At 43.9% G+C, this 15,859-nt stretch overlaps 1 protein-coding gene across 1 annotated transcript; it reads right to left on the bottom strand.

Annotated features, from left to right (window-relative positions):
- Positions 1-2,235: 2,235 nt before the first annotated feature.
- Positions 2,236-2,869, bottom strand: LOC139686949 (putative uncharacterized protein DDB_G0290521; the record flags this gene model as incomplete). Its single annotated transcript, XM_071583985.1, has 1 exon — positions 2,236-2,869. A coding segment is annotated over exon 1 (634 nt), but the record flags the coding sequence as incomplete, so codon positions are not given.
- Positions 2,870-15,859: the final 12,990 nt, after the last annotated feature.

Below are 15,859 nucleotides of genomic sequence, written 5' to 3'. Positions count from 1 at the left end.
ATTGAGTAGATGTAGATGTAGATGTAGATGTAGATCAGTGCTTGCCGGGTTCACCCACCACCCCCCTTCCGCAGCCACTCCCGTCGGTTGCATGACCTCCGGAAGGACAAGCCTGGTGCTCGTCTACTACCCCCCGCCCCCTGCCTCCAAGGCGCTCCCTTTCGACCACCTCCCCGGAGACATGAATGCCAGGGAAAGTCAAGTTCCGAATATCGCAATCCCCGACGCAACTGAAATCCATATGAATAAACTGAACAAAAGCCCTTAATCCTACGCATAAATCCATCAAGACTCCATTTCCCAAAAGGATCCGCTTTTCGACGTGGTACCTCATCATTGGCTGCCCTATTGAACCATAAACTGGCCAGTATTCTGAATGACACTGCGTTTGAAGCGAATCGAGGATGCCGAACTGTTCCCCACATAACGTACGTGTCTTCTTCCCCTTCTCACAGTCTTCGACACTCCATCGCCAATTGGACCACTCTGCATCCACTCCTTTCTTCTTTCTCCTTCGTATTTCTCCCGCCGAATTTTCTCTCCTCGCCCAGCGTACTCTTTCTGCTTCTTTCCCTTCCCGTCCATTTCTCCTTTTCCATCCTACTCTACACCCAATTTTTAAAAGCCTCCGATCCACGTCTAACGTCTTACTTCAATAACCTTATTTCCGGGGAGTAAAAAACCTCTCCTTCCAAAAAACCTCCCCATCAAAGTGCTGATGAACCTTTTCTTAACATCCTCACTCAACTCCCGGTCATCAATTCCCTCCTTTCTGTGAAAGTTCCTATGCCTAGGGCGATCCCCCTTCTTCTGTCCCCACTAGTTGACCATTTAGGTCCACAACACCTCCAAGCAAGGTAAACTATTCCACCTTCTCTTGAACATGATCTATTTTAAGGCTTGATTTAGCTTTCCTTTTTCTCGAAAACTGCATAACCTCCGTTTTTCTTACGTTGATTCGCATCACGCACCTATCTACGAACCCGAGATACGTTGACGCGCACTATTAGCCGGGAAAGCACCAGATCATTCCGTTACTTTCTGTTCGTTTACTGTACCATGCTGTACTATGCCCTCTACAATATTCCCTGCAAACCACCGCTGGGATGTGTGGCGGGGGGTTTCACTCGACGCAACCATTATATTCGTTTACCGTGTCGGTGCATGTTCATTGTAAATGGAAGAATTATCCATCGGCCTAAGGTTTCCTTTATTTCCAAATTTTTTATCAATATTTGTTAGTCCCAATCGGACGTTGACTTATGCCATTTCACTGAGAGAATGTTTGCCTCGATTCGATTTTTTTATTCCGATTATTTCCTTCCTAACACTGCCCATCTGGACTCCCCGTTACTAACTCGCACCTGAGCTGTCTGAGACATGCACAGGTTGCGGGTTAGCCTCCTTTCCCTCCAATTAATTCCTATTTTCTTCAATATACTCATTAGTTTTTCCCAATTCACTCTACCAAACGCTTTTTCGAAATCTACGAAACAGGCAAATACCTCCTGGTTGTGTTCTATATTCCTCTCGTTCAATCATCTCATTACTGCAATGGCATCACGCATACCTCTGTCCTTCCTAAACCCAAACTGATCCTCCCCTAAGCAATCATTTGCCCTACTCTCTATCTTCTCTCTATCTTGTCCTATATTCCTCACATGATGTACCCTTAACCTTTTTCGGAATGGGCACTAAAACTGATCTCACAGAGTCTTCCGGCAAGATGCCTTCCGCATAAATATTACGAATCAGCCCATGTAGACACTTCTCCCCACATTTGCCTAAACATTTCAATAGTTCCGCGGGAATGTTATCCACCCCCACGGCCTTATTTAGTTTCATCTTCCTTAATGCCCCTTCTATCTCATCGTCAAGTATGCCTGGACCTAACGTATCTTCCTCTACGTCATGTTCCTTTTCTATGTCTAATTTTTTGGTCGAAGTTCTTTACTATACAGGTCTTCTATATACTCATTCTATGTCTCTTGGATCTTTCCTTTGTCAACTATTTTCCTACCCGCCTTATCTCTAACTGTTAGCATAGATCTCCCTTTCTTACTTCCCGATAACGATTTAACTTTGCTGTACAGCGCACCGATTTCACCCTTCCTCTGCAGACTTCATATTCTTTTTCAATGTCTAACTTTCTTGGTCGAAGTTATTTACCATACAGTTGTTCCACACATTCCCTCCATCCCTCTTGGATCTTTCCTGCGTCAACTTTTATCTTACCCGCCTTATGACTGACTGCTATCGTGGGCCGATAGCAGTCGTAGCAGGTAGGACGAGATTCAAGCGGAAGGGTTGCGTCTGAAGGGATAGTGGGAGCAGGGTAACAGGAGAATTTATTTTTCTTAGAAACTGTTGTCCAGCCATCTTCAGCAACAGCTCTCTGGGTCGCAGGCTCGGTTTCCAGCGGGTTATTGCCGGAGGGTGACGTGGTTCCGGAGGTAGGCAATGTAGGAGTGTTAACGGCCTGAGAATCAGAGGTGTCTTGGGCCGGTGCTTGATCGGCAGCTTCATTGGTTGCAGCTGCTCTTCCACAATCTGCTACGTGGTCCGGGGATGCGGGAGCTTGAAGGGTGATTTCCTTGCAGGGTACAGGAGCGGCAGCTCGGGGTTTAGTTTTCTTAGATGGGAGAGCTCTTTTGGGTTTGGGGTCTTCCTGTTGAAGACGCTTAGCAAGTCGGGTGACAATCTTCGGAGTTATGTCCATGGATGATGAAGGATGAGGATCGGGGTTACAGTCGTCATCGGAGGATGATGATTTGGAGTTGGCAGAGGAAGGGGAATTGTTGCAGGAGAACGAGGAAATTGATGACGGGGAATCAGGGTTGTCGGGGTCGTCAGAGTCATTTTTCCCCATTTCGGGGGTCAACGTAAGGGCAGGATCAAAGTAAGTATTTAATCGATGATTCAGGTAGGTAGAAGCGGACTTTAATAGGGCTGCGTGTTACCCTAATAAGTGGACCCTTCGGTTCCACCAGGCGTGCAGTGGAGGTGCAAGCCCTCTGCCTGGTTTTCCCGAACAAGACGACCAGTGTGTGTCAGCAGCCGTGCACCATCCGGTGGTGAGAAGAGGGAACTAGTTAGCCCTCCCCACCGGGCGTCACGACAACTGGATGGTTTATACCATATAAGCCGGAGCGTTGGTGTAGCTAAGATGATTTGGTCCTAAAAGGGCCGTACACTGCGGGAGCGCTGGCTGCAGCTAAGGCGACTTGGTCCTGAAAAGGGCCGTCCACCTCACGGGATGTTCTGATTTTTGCAGTTCGCAGGAGTTGTTGCTAGGAGAGCTGAGTTGTCCAGTAGGTCGAGGTGCGTGAGCAGGAGAGTATACAACAGCACAACGGCGAGGTCGAGCGCTGCCCGATTCTGGTAACGGAATTGTTCCGGCAAACAAGAATCAGCGTCGTGAATTAGAGTTGTCCAAGAGGTCTAGGTCAGTATTCAGGAGAGTGGTCTCGGCGGGAGTGCGGAGTCTCGAAAGAAACTCAGTCTCGAGACGAGTTTGGAGTCACAGGAGCGCTGGCTGCTACTGAGATGACTTGGTCCTTAAAAGGGCCGTCAACTTCAGGAAATAAAATTGTTCTTGCAGTCCACAGGTGTAAGTACGAGGAGAGAGGAGTAGTCCAGGAGGTCCGGGTCGGTGTGCAGGATGAAGAGGGACCTGATGTAGAGAATCATGTTGTTTTTCTAGGGGTCACAAATTATTTAATTAGTAATTATGTCCATTTAAAAACCTACCTTAACCGGTAGATTACCTTAAAAAATATTCGGAGAAGGCCGAAAGATAAAACAATCTTAAATTTGAGTGACCGACTGCGTGTTATCTATTTATTTTTCACAAAAAAATATACATATATACATATATATGCATATATATATGCATATATATATATATATATATATATATATATATATATATATATATATATATATATATATATATATGTATGCATATATATATATATATATATATATATATATATATATATATATATATATATATATATATATATATATATATATATATATATATGTATGCATATATATATATATATATATATATATATATATATATATATATATATATATATATATATATATATATATATATGCATATATATATATATATATCTGAAGATGCTGAGGCTGCTCCCCAGTTCCGGAAGGAGGACGTTCTGGGCACGATACGCTGCTTACGCAAGAGGAAAGTCCCGGGAAATGACGATATACCCAATATCGTCATCCGGGAACTTCCGAATGCAGCGGTGGCGTACCTGACCAGCATCTACAACGGCTGCGTCAGGATTTCCTATTTCCCGACCACTTGGAAGAGAGCGAGGATCATATAGTATGTCTCCCGAAGACGTCGAGGACGGAGGTGGGACCCGGAGACTTCCGGCCCATTTCTCTACTCGACGGATTCGGGAAGATGTACGAGAGACTTCTGCTGGAGCCGATAGTAGGTTTCGTCCGAGAGGCTGACATCCTCCCGGATGAGCAGTTCGGCTTCCGCGAGCGGCATTCCACGGTCCATCAGCTGGTGAGAACCACGGACTTCATCACGGACGCCTTCAACAGGAAGATGTCGGTGGCAGGCGCATTTTTCGACGTCAGCAAGGCGTTTGATCGCGTCTGGCACCAGGCACTGCTGTTGAAGATGCGGAGACTCCACTTCCCGACCTGGATCATCGAGGTGATCCGCTCCTACCTAAGAGACAGGACCTTCGTCGTTTCCTGGTCTGACTCGTTCTCTGGGGTGCACCGGATCTCCGCTGGTGTCCCCCAGGGTTCGGTTCTCGGGCCAGTATTATTCAACATCTTCTCCCATGACATTCCCAGGAGTCATGGGAGGCAAGAGGTCCTGTCACTTTACGCGGACGACGCGGCGCTCCTGTGCAGCTCCCGGCGAATATCTTTCGCCGTGGAGAGGCTGCAGATCGTCGTCGACGAGCTACTTTCGTGGTATCGTCGCTGGCGGTTTGCAGTCAATGCCGGGAAAACGAAGGCAATCGTCTTCCATACCGGCAGAGGAGCGCCGACAGAAGAGGAGCTGTCGGTGAATGGAGTCACCCTTCCGTGGGAATCCGAGGTTCTCTACCTCGGAGTGCTGATGGACCGGAAACTCCTTTGGAACGCCCAAGCGCGACGTGTCCGAGGGAAGGCCTTCGCGGCGCTTAACCGGCTTCGGCCGATTATTCGTCCGGGGGTCCTGAGCTCGGAAACGAAGCGTCGACTGTACCGAGTGTGCGTGTTGCCTGTCATCACGTACGCAGCGCCGGTATGGTCAGGAGTGCCGAAGTCTACCCTCGCTCTCATTCAAGTGGTGCAGAACTCTGCGCTACGGTGCATCTTGGGATGCGGGCGCTACGCCCGCGTGGAAGAGATGCACCAGGACGGGAACATGGAACCTCTGAACGTCCTTCTTCCGGAGCTGTCTCGAAGATTCTTCGAGAGGGCTGCGGATTCAGACGTCGCCACCATCCGACGCCTCGGAGAGATCCAGGTTTCAACGTGGGACCGCTATAAGCGCCCCATTGCGAGCATGGATCGCCAAGATGCCCTCCCAGCGAAGAAGAGGCCCAGGCTTCAGTAGCAGGGATCGCCAGAACGCCGTGACAACGCAGAAGACGACGCCCTGCCTTAGAAGCCTAGGCGGCTGGAAAGGCAACACAGTGGAGCCCCGACCGGAGTAACGGGGGTCCGTCCACGAGAATATATATATATATATATATATATATATATGCATTTAATTCAACATACACATTCAAACACGATATCCCGCCAAACGGCGAACAATACTCATTACACAGAAATAGATATGTGGAAAAGGGAAATGAATACTCTTAAATGACGAACACAGGAGAAATGGGGAAGGCGGAATCAGGCAGATCACGAGTGTACAAATATTTCCTAGACCGGGACTTGAACTCCGGATCTTTGTAGATTTTTAAACCATAGAAACACAAAGAAAGGACACTCACATATGTTGTTTTGACGTTTCGATGGGTCGGCCGTTGTCTTCAGAATTATTTGTGCGTCACCGAAGAACGTTACATTTCGAAGATATATAGTATATTTATGCGTGAAATATAAATTGATAACGTTTAAAAGGACACCCAAATTTAAGATTGTTTGAGGCTTCGGCCTTCTCTGAAGTCTTCTTCATATCATACACCGGTTAGCTTAAACAATCTTAAATGTGAGTGTCCACACCAGACCAGAATCCCTATTGTCTGGGCATTTGCCCTTCGTTTTCGATGCTGCTTCGGTGAGACAACGTCCACCCCTTCAGCGTCAGTGGTTGTGCAATTGGCACATGGGAAACAATGGCGAACGAAAGTGTAAATGACGAACGTGTACCTTTCCAGTGTTAGTGAAGGAGAAATTGAAAGAAGGACCACTCGTGGGTTGGCAATTGGCCTTAAATTTATGCAAGAACTAAAATTAACTTAATTTAAGGGCGGGAACAATTTTCCCAAAACTCGTCAACATGACGGGATAACATTTTTTAATTCTACAAACTTAAATTTAACATTTTAACACTCTGGTCTAAGCTATGTATATATAATGTATATTTTTTTCCTTTGTTTTGTTTTTTTATCTTGAAATACTTTTTTTATATCTATTTAGATATATATATTTATTTTTTTCCTTTGTTTTTTTTTCTTGAAATACTTTTTTTATATCTATTTAGATATATATATTTATTTTTTTTAAATTTTTTTTATTGCTTTTATCTGATATATTATTATTTTTTTTATTGTCCTTTTACGTGTTTTCTATATATATTTTTGTGTTCTATTGAGCCGCCCAAGTGTTATATTGCTCTCGTGGGTGCCTTAACAACAGCGATATATTTAGATAGAGAGAGAGTCAGGTATTTTAGATTCTTGCTCTCCCCTTTGCTCCCACAGCAGCAAACGTCTACGCGGATACCATTATCATTTTCGCCGGTATTCTTTCGAAGGGACGTCCCGGGTGAACTTGCTTAATATGCTGAGGTTTCGTGGCTATGAGCGTTAAATTGCCGCCAGCCCCACCTCGCACGAAACCTCCTAAGCGTGCTCTGCCCCTCTCGTCTATCTCCGCTTCGCGTCACATTTATATTCGACCGGCTGAAATGACATCATGTCTACACATATACGAGTTCTATATGGCTTTCGCAATTCGATATTTCCTTGTTTCCTTTTTTTGCTCGGATACAGAGTTGGTGCCAGGCGGTCTCTCCGGCATGTTTTCCAACCGAAATGATTTTCAAGGTTGCTTCTCCTCTGAGACCATAGCGGCTAATTGAATAATTTCTACCAAGGATGAATGCGCCTTGCATGTGCTTGTGACTTATGGCGGTAATTCTATTTCCTTAGAGTTGAAATGGAGGAGAAAATCTTCATGATGGAGCAAGATGAGGAGTTTTGCCATTTGGGCAGAAGGAGGCGATGGAGGCAGATGGAAGGACGTGCATGGTATGAAGAATAGGAATGGCCAAGGAGAAGCAACTAATTATGACAAATAGCTTTAGCATAGACATATAGGAAGCATTCGTTTGAAGATTAGGTTTGGGATCTCCTTGCCTACATATGTGAGATTTGGGCGAAAGGAGCAGCAGGGATGAGGATTTATGAGGCGAAATAAACACGGTGCTGCAGAAGAATGCTGAAAATAGGGCTGATAGACTAGAGTAATTAGCGGAGAAGTAGTTAGGAAAGTGAGAAAAGAGGGAATCGTAGGGAGAGAGAGTAAGAGGGGAGGCACAATAGTTAACCGAAGAGCACATTCACAGGAAACATCAAAGGGAGGAAGAAATAATACTACGGGAGGCTTGCGATGAATGACCAGAATCTTTTAATGAAATATGTCAGTTAAAGGAGCTCTAAATGCCTTGATCGACAAATTTGTCGTTGATATATAACGATAAATAGATTGGGAAACATGCCCATGGCCATTTATATACATAGATGATACTTTTGTCTGGAAAATAGATATAACTTTGATTCTCTTTTTATGTATGTCTTCGTCTTTTCCTGCCCGCATCATTGCTTGGTGACGGATTAAGTTTTTAAAAAGGGTATGGCCAGAGGAAAAGCATGAATGTGGTATGGATGAAGTGGGCGTGGGGCGCTTAATGAGGAGCATCGGCGGTTAGAAGTAGGAGTGAATAAAAATGGGGATGAGTGATGTTAGAATGTGGATGAGATTGACCGGTGATGACCACAGGCGAGAGAGAGAGAGAGGGTTGATGGTGGTAGGGTCATTGGGTCGAGAGAGAGTGAGAGAGAGAGGAATCGCCAAACAGAAGCACGCACAAATGAGCGAGGAAGAAGAGGGGAGGGGGTGAACCGATAAATGGCGAATGGCTGAAATTCTTCTTAGAAACTCGAGAGTTGCAAAGAATTTAGTCTCCGGAACAATATAGCTTTGATGACACTTTTTGCTAAGGTGTCACAAACGAAAAAAGTGCCCATGTATCTTATATAATATTGCAGGAAGTAGCAAGAGAGAATCAGTTTCCTTTCCTTATCTGAAGCCTTTCGGGCTTCTTTTACTGAATACTCCCAGAATAGAAAGTTCGTAAAGCGCATAGTTTTTTCCACCAAAAATAAGTGAATCCCGTTAATTTATATATGAATTTTGAAATGGGTGTTTAGTCAAAACATTAGATTAACTGAAGCAGCTTAATAAATATTAATGTACAGAGACGGCAACAGGGTTTGCGTGGATATACGTATTACCAGGCACCTTTTAATTGCAAAAGATTATACTTGGAAGACTCTGCTGATGTAAAATTACCATTTCTACATCTACATCTAGTTAATACCCCGCGAGCCGCCGCAAGGGCGTGTGGCGGGGAGTGTTAGGACACCACCCGTAATTTAGAAAAGAAAAAAAAACCGCATGCAAGAACAAAAAATGCATACATCCACAAAAAAAAACCTGGCATACATTCATGCAAGAACCCCTACACCCCAAACATGCAAACACTCAAACTACATCTCACATACACATGTACCTGAAAGTATACCTAACAGCTTTGCAGCGTTTAAGTTTGCTCCGACTTGTAAATTCAATCTTTTTAATATTTCAAAACTGACTTCGGTTTCTTACTATTATGATTTCTGATTGTTCGGGGAAAGAACGAGTATTTGTATCTATCTGTACTGGAATCTATCTCCCTTATTTTATCTTTGTGGTCCGATCAACCTAAGTAGTGTGGGGCCATTATAATTCCTTCAGTGTCATAGTTAAACTCGTTTGTTCTGAGCCTTTCTAAAAGTCTGAGTCTCGCTTGTTCTCTCCGCACTTCAAGTGGTTCCCAGCCTAAACGGTGGTGTCCTAGCACCCCCCGCCACACGCCCTTGCGGCGGCTTGCGGGGTATTAAGTAGATGTAGATGTAGATATAGTCACTTTTTAAACTCTTTTTGAAATTTGACTGTAACTTTCTTTGCCTTCTTAATGCCGATCTGACTTCCCCGTTGTGCCATCTAGGCTCTTTACTGTCGTATTTGAGTTTGGACGGAATTTACGTCTTCATTCCTTCGCGTAAAATATTTAAGTCGATTAATATGAATACAAGAGTGAGAAAGCAAAGATGTATCTCGTTCCTGGCGACGAAGAAGTAACAAGGACGGAATAAACAGATCGTGGCGTACATTTCTCTTCTGCGCGCCCCTGTGCTATTTTCAACTCTTTATCATAATAATTTATATCTTGCAATCCATTACACGGACTACAATCCCCCGGATTCACACATACATCCTTCTCATAGAGGACGCCATTATTATTCCGGCAGAGTCGGGGGAGAGGTGAGTCAAAGTCATGTTTCGTTTTCACAGGTGGCAGAGGAAAATGGCGGCATCTAATGCTCCCCGCCTGGGAATGGAAACCGATTGATTGAGGGCGTCCCCGCGATGAAATATGCATGCACGCACACCCCGTGAGGAGGGGTGCCCCGCTACGCGTCGCCCCCTGACGGATCACTTCTCCATCCGATTATCGATCACTCGCACGGATCGATCCCCTTCCCCATCCACATTCCATGCCTTGACGCCATTTCTCTTGCCATGACGCCATAGTAAACGGGACAGGAAGGTCATGCCTTGAAATAAGTATTTCGTAGCACGGAAAAGAAACGCGCCACCCTATGATAGCGCAGGTCATGCCTTGAAATAAGTATTTCGTAGCACGGAAAAGAAACGCGTCACTATCATTGTTTGTATCTGCGTCCACCCCTGGAAGTTGGGAACCCTGAAAGCCACCGATGGGAAACGTAGCGGAGGATGATTCCGCATCAGGCGCGGAAAACCTATTTGACGAGAAACGAGGGTTATTTCTTAAGTTTGGCCATAAGAAAAGGTAAAATCGCCAAAAAAATGTTCATCGACTGTTTTGGTTTCCTCCAAACATACTCTAATTTTCTCCATGATCGCCGTTAACTTCAAAGCACTAATCGTTCCACTATGCCGCCGTCTAAGTAAAAACATATTTGTAGGGAAGAAACCAAGACGAAGTCTCGGTCCTGCTTTGTTCAGAGAACGTGACCCAGGGCTTCAGATCATATGCTAGCCTAAAGAAAGCAGCGGTGAATGAAGAGAGTCAAATTTCTATTGCGACAAGTCATTCAAGTCTTCAGTGTTTGATGATGACCCCATTTCACCAGGGCCACTGCTACATTTTCTGCTGAACGCCATAGTTACGCATACTTGCTTGTAAGATTGAAAGGATATTAAGGGATTTTAGATCAAATTAGACCTTGATAATATATTAAATTCACACGTAACTACTTAAAGGTTTACGAACACTTAGAAGGAAAGGTTTTCACGGGCTATTTCGTAGCGTACATGAGAGAGGAATTTGGCCGAAAATTTATATAAATCGGTGTTAGTTCCATTCCCTAAAACGTGAAAGGCATCTATCACGGTAGGGCTACATGGGAAGCATGGCATCTACATCTACATCTCCTAAATACCCCGCAAGCCGCCGCAAGGGCGTGTGGCGGGGGGTGGTAGGACACTACCCGTAACATGGGTAGATGTAGATGGGTAGTGTTAGGAAGAGGAGTAAGACATGGGTGTCCTTTATCACATATGCTGTTCAACTTTGAAGGATTTTGAAATGTGGGTGAGTAGAATGATATAGAAGGTGAAGAGGACAGAGAGGAAAACAAATGAGGAAAGGGGAAGGTAAGGTGGGCGAAGAGAGGGGTTTTTGGGGCAAATTCCATGCCCAAGCTTTAATTTGTCAGTCAGCCAAGGGGTTGCAAGCATTGCTTAGTGAATTGGAAATTCAGTGCGACGGGTATGGGATGAGATTCAATATTAATAAAACAAAGGTTATGCGATTTTCTAGAAAGAAAAAGGCTAAGCTAAACATTAAAATAGTAGGGCAAACACTAGAGTAGGTAGAACAGTTTACGTATCTCGGAAGTGTTTTGCACCAACACGGTCAAAGTAGTAGGGACGTAAGGAGAAGAATTGCGCTAGGCAAAGAGGCTTTCACAAGGAGGAGGGAGTTGATGACAGGGGCGTTGAGTAAGGATGTTAAGAAAAGACTCGTAAAAACTTTGATGTGGAGTGCAGTTATATACGGGGCGGAAAAAATGGAGGTAAAGGGAAGATGTGTTGGGCGTAATGAAGGGAGGAAGGAAAGATACGGAATCGAAGAAGGGTTCACTGTAATCTGGGTTATTGTTAGGCGAGGCCACGAAATGTAGTAGTGATCTGTGTGTGTTCATCAAAATGCTGGGGATTGACTCTAAATTATAATAAATGTTCAGTGGTAAATTTCTTTAAAAGATCAACGGGATTTGCTTACAAACTATCTGGAGGTGACCTAGCAGTAGTTGATACGGTAAAATACCTAGGTGTCACATTCACCAAAGACTTAACTTGGGGGACTCACATACGTAAAGTCTGCGGTCAAGCATATAAAAAATTGGGATTCATTAGACGCATTGTCGGCAAAAGTGACTCGAAGGTCAAGGAACGTTGTTACCACGCTCTTGTAAGGCCTCATTTAGAATACGCATGCAGCGTGTGGGATCCGAGTGAAAAAGGTCTCATTCGGGAAATTGAGAAGGTTCAACGCCGGGCAGCCCGTTTTGTAAAAAATTCCTACGATAAAACGCAAAGCGTCACCGAAATGCTCATGGATTTGGGGTGGGAATCATTGGCTGAGAGACGATTCAATGCAAGATTGAAATTATTAAATAAATTTAGATCCGCATGTTTCAGCAGCGAGGTCTCGCAAATTATTCGTACTCCTACATGCATTAGTCGCTTGGATCATGCATATAAAATTCGGGAAATAGATGCCAGAACTAGCCGACTCAAGGACTCCTTCTTCCCATGGACAATACGGGATAGCAACTGCAGGGTTATAGATAGCAAAAATTCCACTTGCCACCCTCAGCGTCTACAAAATAATTAGTTGTATTTAAATGTATGCTCTTCCACTAACCTTATGTGTTTTACTATAATAACCCATTCTTTCCGAATGACTTCATTCATGTTCTGTTCATCTGTTTTTAAGTTTCCCTTTCAATCCCTCGTCCCTCTCCGCGGGGGCAAATTCCTGCTACCTGCAACGTTGGGTCCCATTCCCTGCCATTTAGAGACTCTTTGGGGGTAGAGTGTTTCGTGGTGCATTTTCATGTGGTAGTGATGTTTCAATTTCTTGCTTGTTGTGTCCTGGCTTCCGTGTTGTAGGATGTCTTTCGTGCTGCATCATGGGGTGCAGTTTTTTAGTTGTTTTGCGGTATATGTGTTTGCATGAGTATTGGATGAAGGGATTTTTGCATGAGTGTGTGCGCTGCTGTGGGTGTAATTTTCCGTGTTGTTTTTTTTTGCATGTGGTATTTTTCATTTTTACGGTTGTTGACCTAACACCCCCCGATGTAGATGAAAATCCTACTTTAAGCGGCAAACTACATAATAATACCATTAATTATTGCATTTACGTATTGAATAACCAAATTTCCTTTATGATTCTCGAGATGAGCTGATGAGGAAAAGCATTTGAGATTATAGTTGGGGTGTCTACAATAGTTCCTGAGAAATTAGTTTATTGCTATCAGGATAAGACTTAATAAGATAAGCAAATTCATCTACATCTACATCTACATAATACCCCACAAGCCGCCGCAAGGGCGTGTGGCGGGGGGTGTTAGGTCACCAACCGTAAAAAGGAACAATACCACATGCAAAACAACAACACGGAAAATTACACCCACAGCAGCGAACACACTCATGCAAAAATCCCTTCATCCAACACTCATGCAAACACATATACCGCAAAACAACTAAAAAACTGCACCCCATGATGCAGCACGAAAGCCATCCTACGACACGCAAGCCAGGACACAACAAGCAAGAAATTGAAACATCACTACCACATGAACATTCACCACAAAACAATCTAACCCTCGAGGAGACTGTAAAAGGCAGGGAATGCGACCCAACGTTGCAGGTAGTAGGAATTTCCCCCCGCGGAGAGGGAAGAGGGATTGAAAGGGAAACGCAAAAACAGATGAATAGAACACGAATGAGGTCATTCGAAAAGAATGGGTTATTATAACAAAACACATAAGGTTAGTGGAAGAGCATGCATTTAAATACAACTAATTATTTTGTAGACGCTGAGGGTGGCAAGTGGAATTTTTGCTATCTATAACCCTGCAGTTGCTATCCCGTATTGTCCGTGAGAAGAAGGAGTCCTTCAGTCGGCTAGTTCTGGCATCCATTTCCCGAATTTTATATGCATGATCCAAGCGATCAATGTATGTAGGAGTGCGAATATTTTGCGAGACCTCGGTGCTGAAACATGCGGATCTAAATTTATTTAATAATTTCAATCTTGCATTGAATCGTCTCTCAGCCAATGATTCCCACCCCAAATCCATGAGCATTTCGGTGACGCTTTGCGTTTTATCGTAGGAATTTTTTACAAAACGGGCTGCCCGGCGTTGAACCTTCTCAATTTCCCGAATGAGACCTTTTTCACTCGGATCCCACACGCTGCATGCGTATTCTAAATGAGGCCTTACAAGAGCGTGGTAATAACGGTCCTTGACCTTCGAGTCACTTTTGCCGACAATGTGTCTGATAATTCCCAATTTTTTATATGCTTGACCACAGACTTTACGTATGTGAGTCCCCCAAGTTAATTCTTTTGTGTATGTGACACCTAGGTATTTTACCGTATCAACTACTGCTAGGTCACCTCTAGCTGATTTATTAGCCAAACCCGTTGATCTTTTAAAGAAATTTACCGCCGAACATTTATTGTCAATCCCCAGTTAGAACACCATTTAGTAATGCAATCTAAATCCTGCGCTAGAATAAAACGATCCTCATCCCCAGATATCTCCCGATAGATCACCCTGTCATCCGCGAACATCCTAATTTTACTTTTCACTTCGCGGTTCAAATCGTTAACAAAAATCAAGAAAAGCAACGGCCCGATTACCTTCCCTGAGGTACCCCCGACGTGACTCGAACGCTGTCGGAACTAGCGCCATCAAGGAATATCCTCTGTTCCCGCTCTGAAAGAAAATCTTTAACCCAATTTATGGCGCCCTTGTTTATACCCACGACCTTTAATTTATGAATGAGTTTACCATGTAGAACCTTATCAAATGCCTTTTGAAAATGTAAGAAGATCGCATCCACTTGCCCACCTCTCTCACCAGATAAAGGTAAATCATGTGTAAATAATCCTAATTGGGTTTCCCAGGAGCACTTATGTGCTCTAAGATTTTGCAACGGATAGAAGTGAGAGATATAGGTCTGTAATTACTGGGATCCTCCCTGTCACCACTTTTAAAAATAGTCGCTATGTGCGCGGCTTTCCAAATCTTAGGTACTTTGCACTCTGTGAGAGATTTTTTAAATATAAATTCAAGGTACGGGGCAATGTTTGGAGCTAAATGTTTTATCACCCTAGCTGGTATATTTTCGGGGCCCGGGGATTTGTTGGGTTTAATCTCATTAAGCAATTTTAGAATTCCTTGTTGGTCAGCTGTTATTTGTTCCATGGGTGGAGTATGTATTGTTTCTTGGATATATGCGGTGGCAACATCCTTCGAGAAAACGCTTTGGAAGAATGAATTTAGGATGTTAGCTTTACCCTCACTGTCTGTATGAATTATATTGCTACAATCCCTTGAGCAAGCCACGGTTTGTTTACTCCCATTTACTTCCCTAACATATGACCAGAAAGCTTTGGGGTCAGTGTCCAAGGGCTCGCTAAGTACTTTGCGTTTAAAGTCCAGTACGGCGCTACGTAATTAGTGTTTTGGTTTCAATTTTATAGGATCTATATGTGTCCCATAATTGTTTATTCTCAGGGGATGATGTGTTCACGCCTGCCCTCTTTACCCTAGAGTGTAGCATTCTCTGCTTTCGAAGGGCTTTTCTAACGTCTTTATTGTACCACCTGGGGTCGCGATTTGCTTTAACGTATTTTATAGGTATGAAATCTACGATTCCTTTTTGCATGATATTGAAAAATTCTGTCCAAGTTTCTTCCAAGTTGACATGACTTAAGCGGGTTTTGAACTCGGGCAGTGAAGAGTTTAGTTGATTGGCAAAAGATTCAAAGTCTGCTTTATGGTAATTATGAATTTTTCTTTTTGGTTTAACAATCTTTTTTATTTCTATGTCCAAGTGGACATTAATTGCTTTATGGTCACTCAAGCCCTCATCAGTTGATACACTAATAATACGTTCAGGCGTGTTTGTAAGAAATAGGTCCTATATGTTCTTTCCACGGGTGGGCATGCGTACTGCTTGACGGAGGGAGTTTCTTTGAACCAATTTTATCATGAAATTGCAAGATTCGTGATCGCGGGTC

Source organism: Hetaerina americana, unplaced genomic scaffold, assembly GCF_022747635.1.
Source record: "Hetaerina americana unplaced genomic scaffold, ioHetAmer1.1.p SCAF_1535, whole genome shotgun sequence".
In the NCBI taxonomy this organism is placed as follows: domain Eukaryota; kingdom Metazoa; phylum Arthropoda; class Insecta; order Odonata; family Calopterygidae; genus Hetaerina; species Hetaerina americana.
The sequence above is the reverse complement of the archived record's forward strand: the minus strand, read 5'-3'. Positions and strand labels throughout refer to the sequence as shown.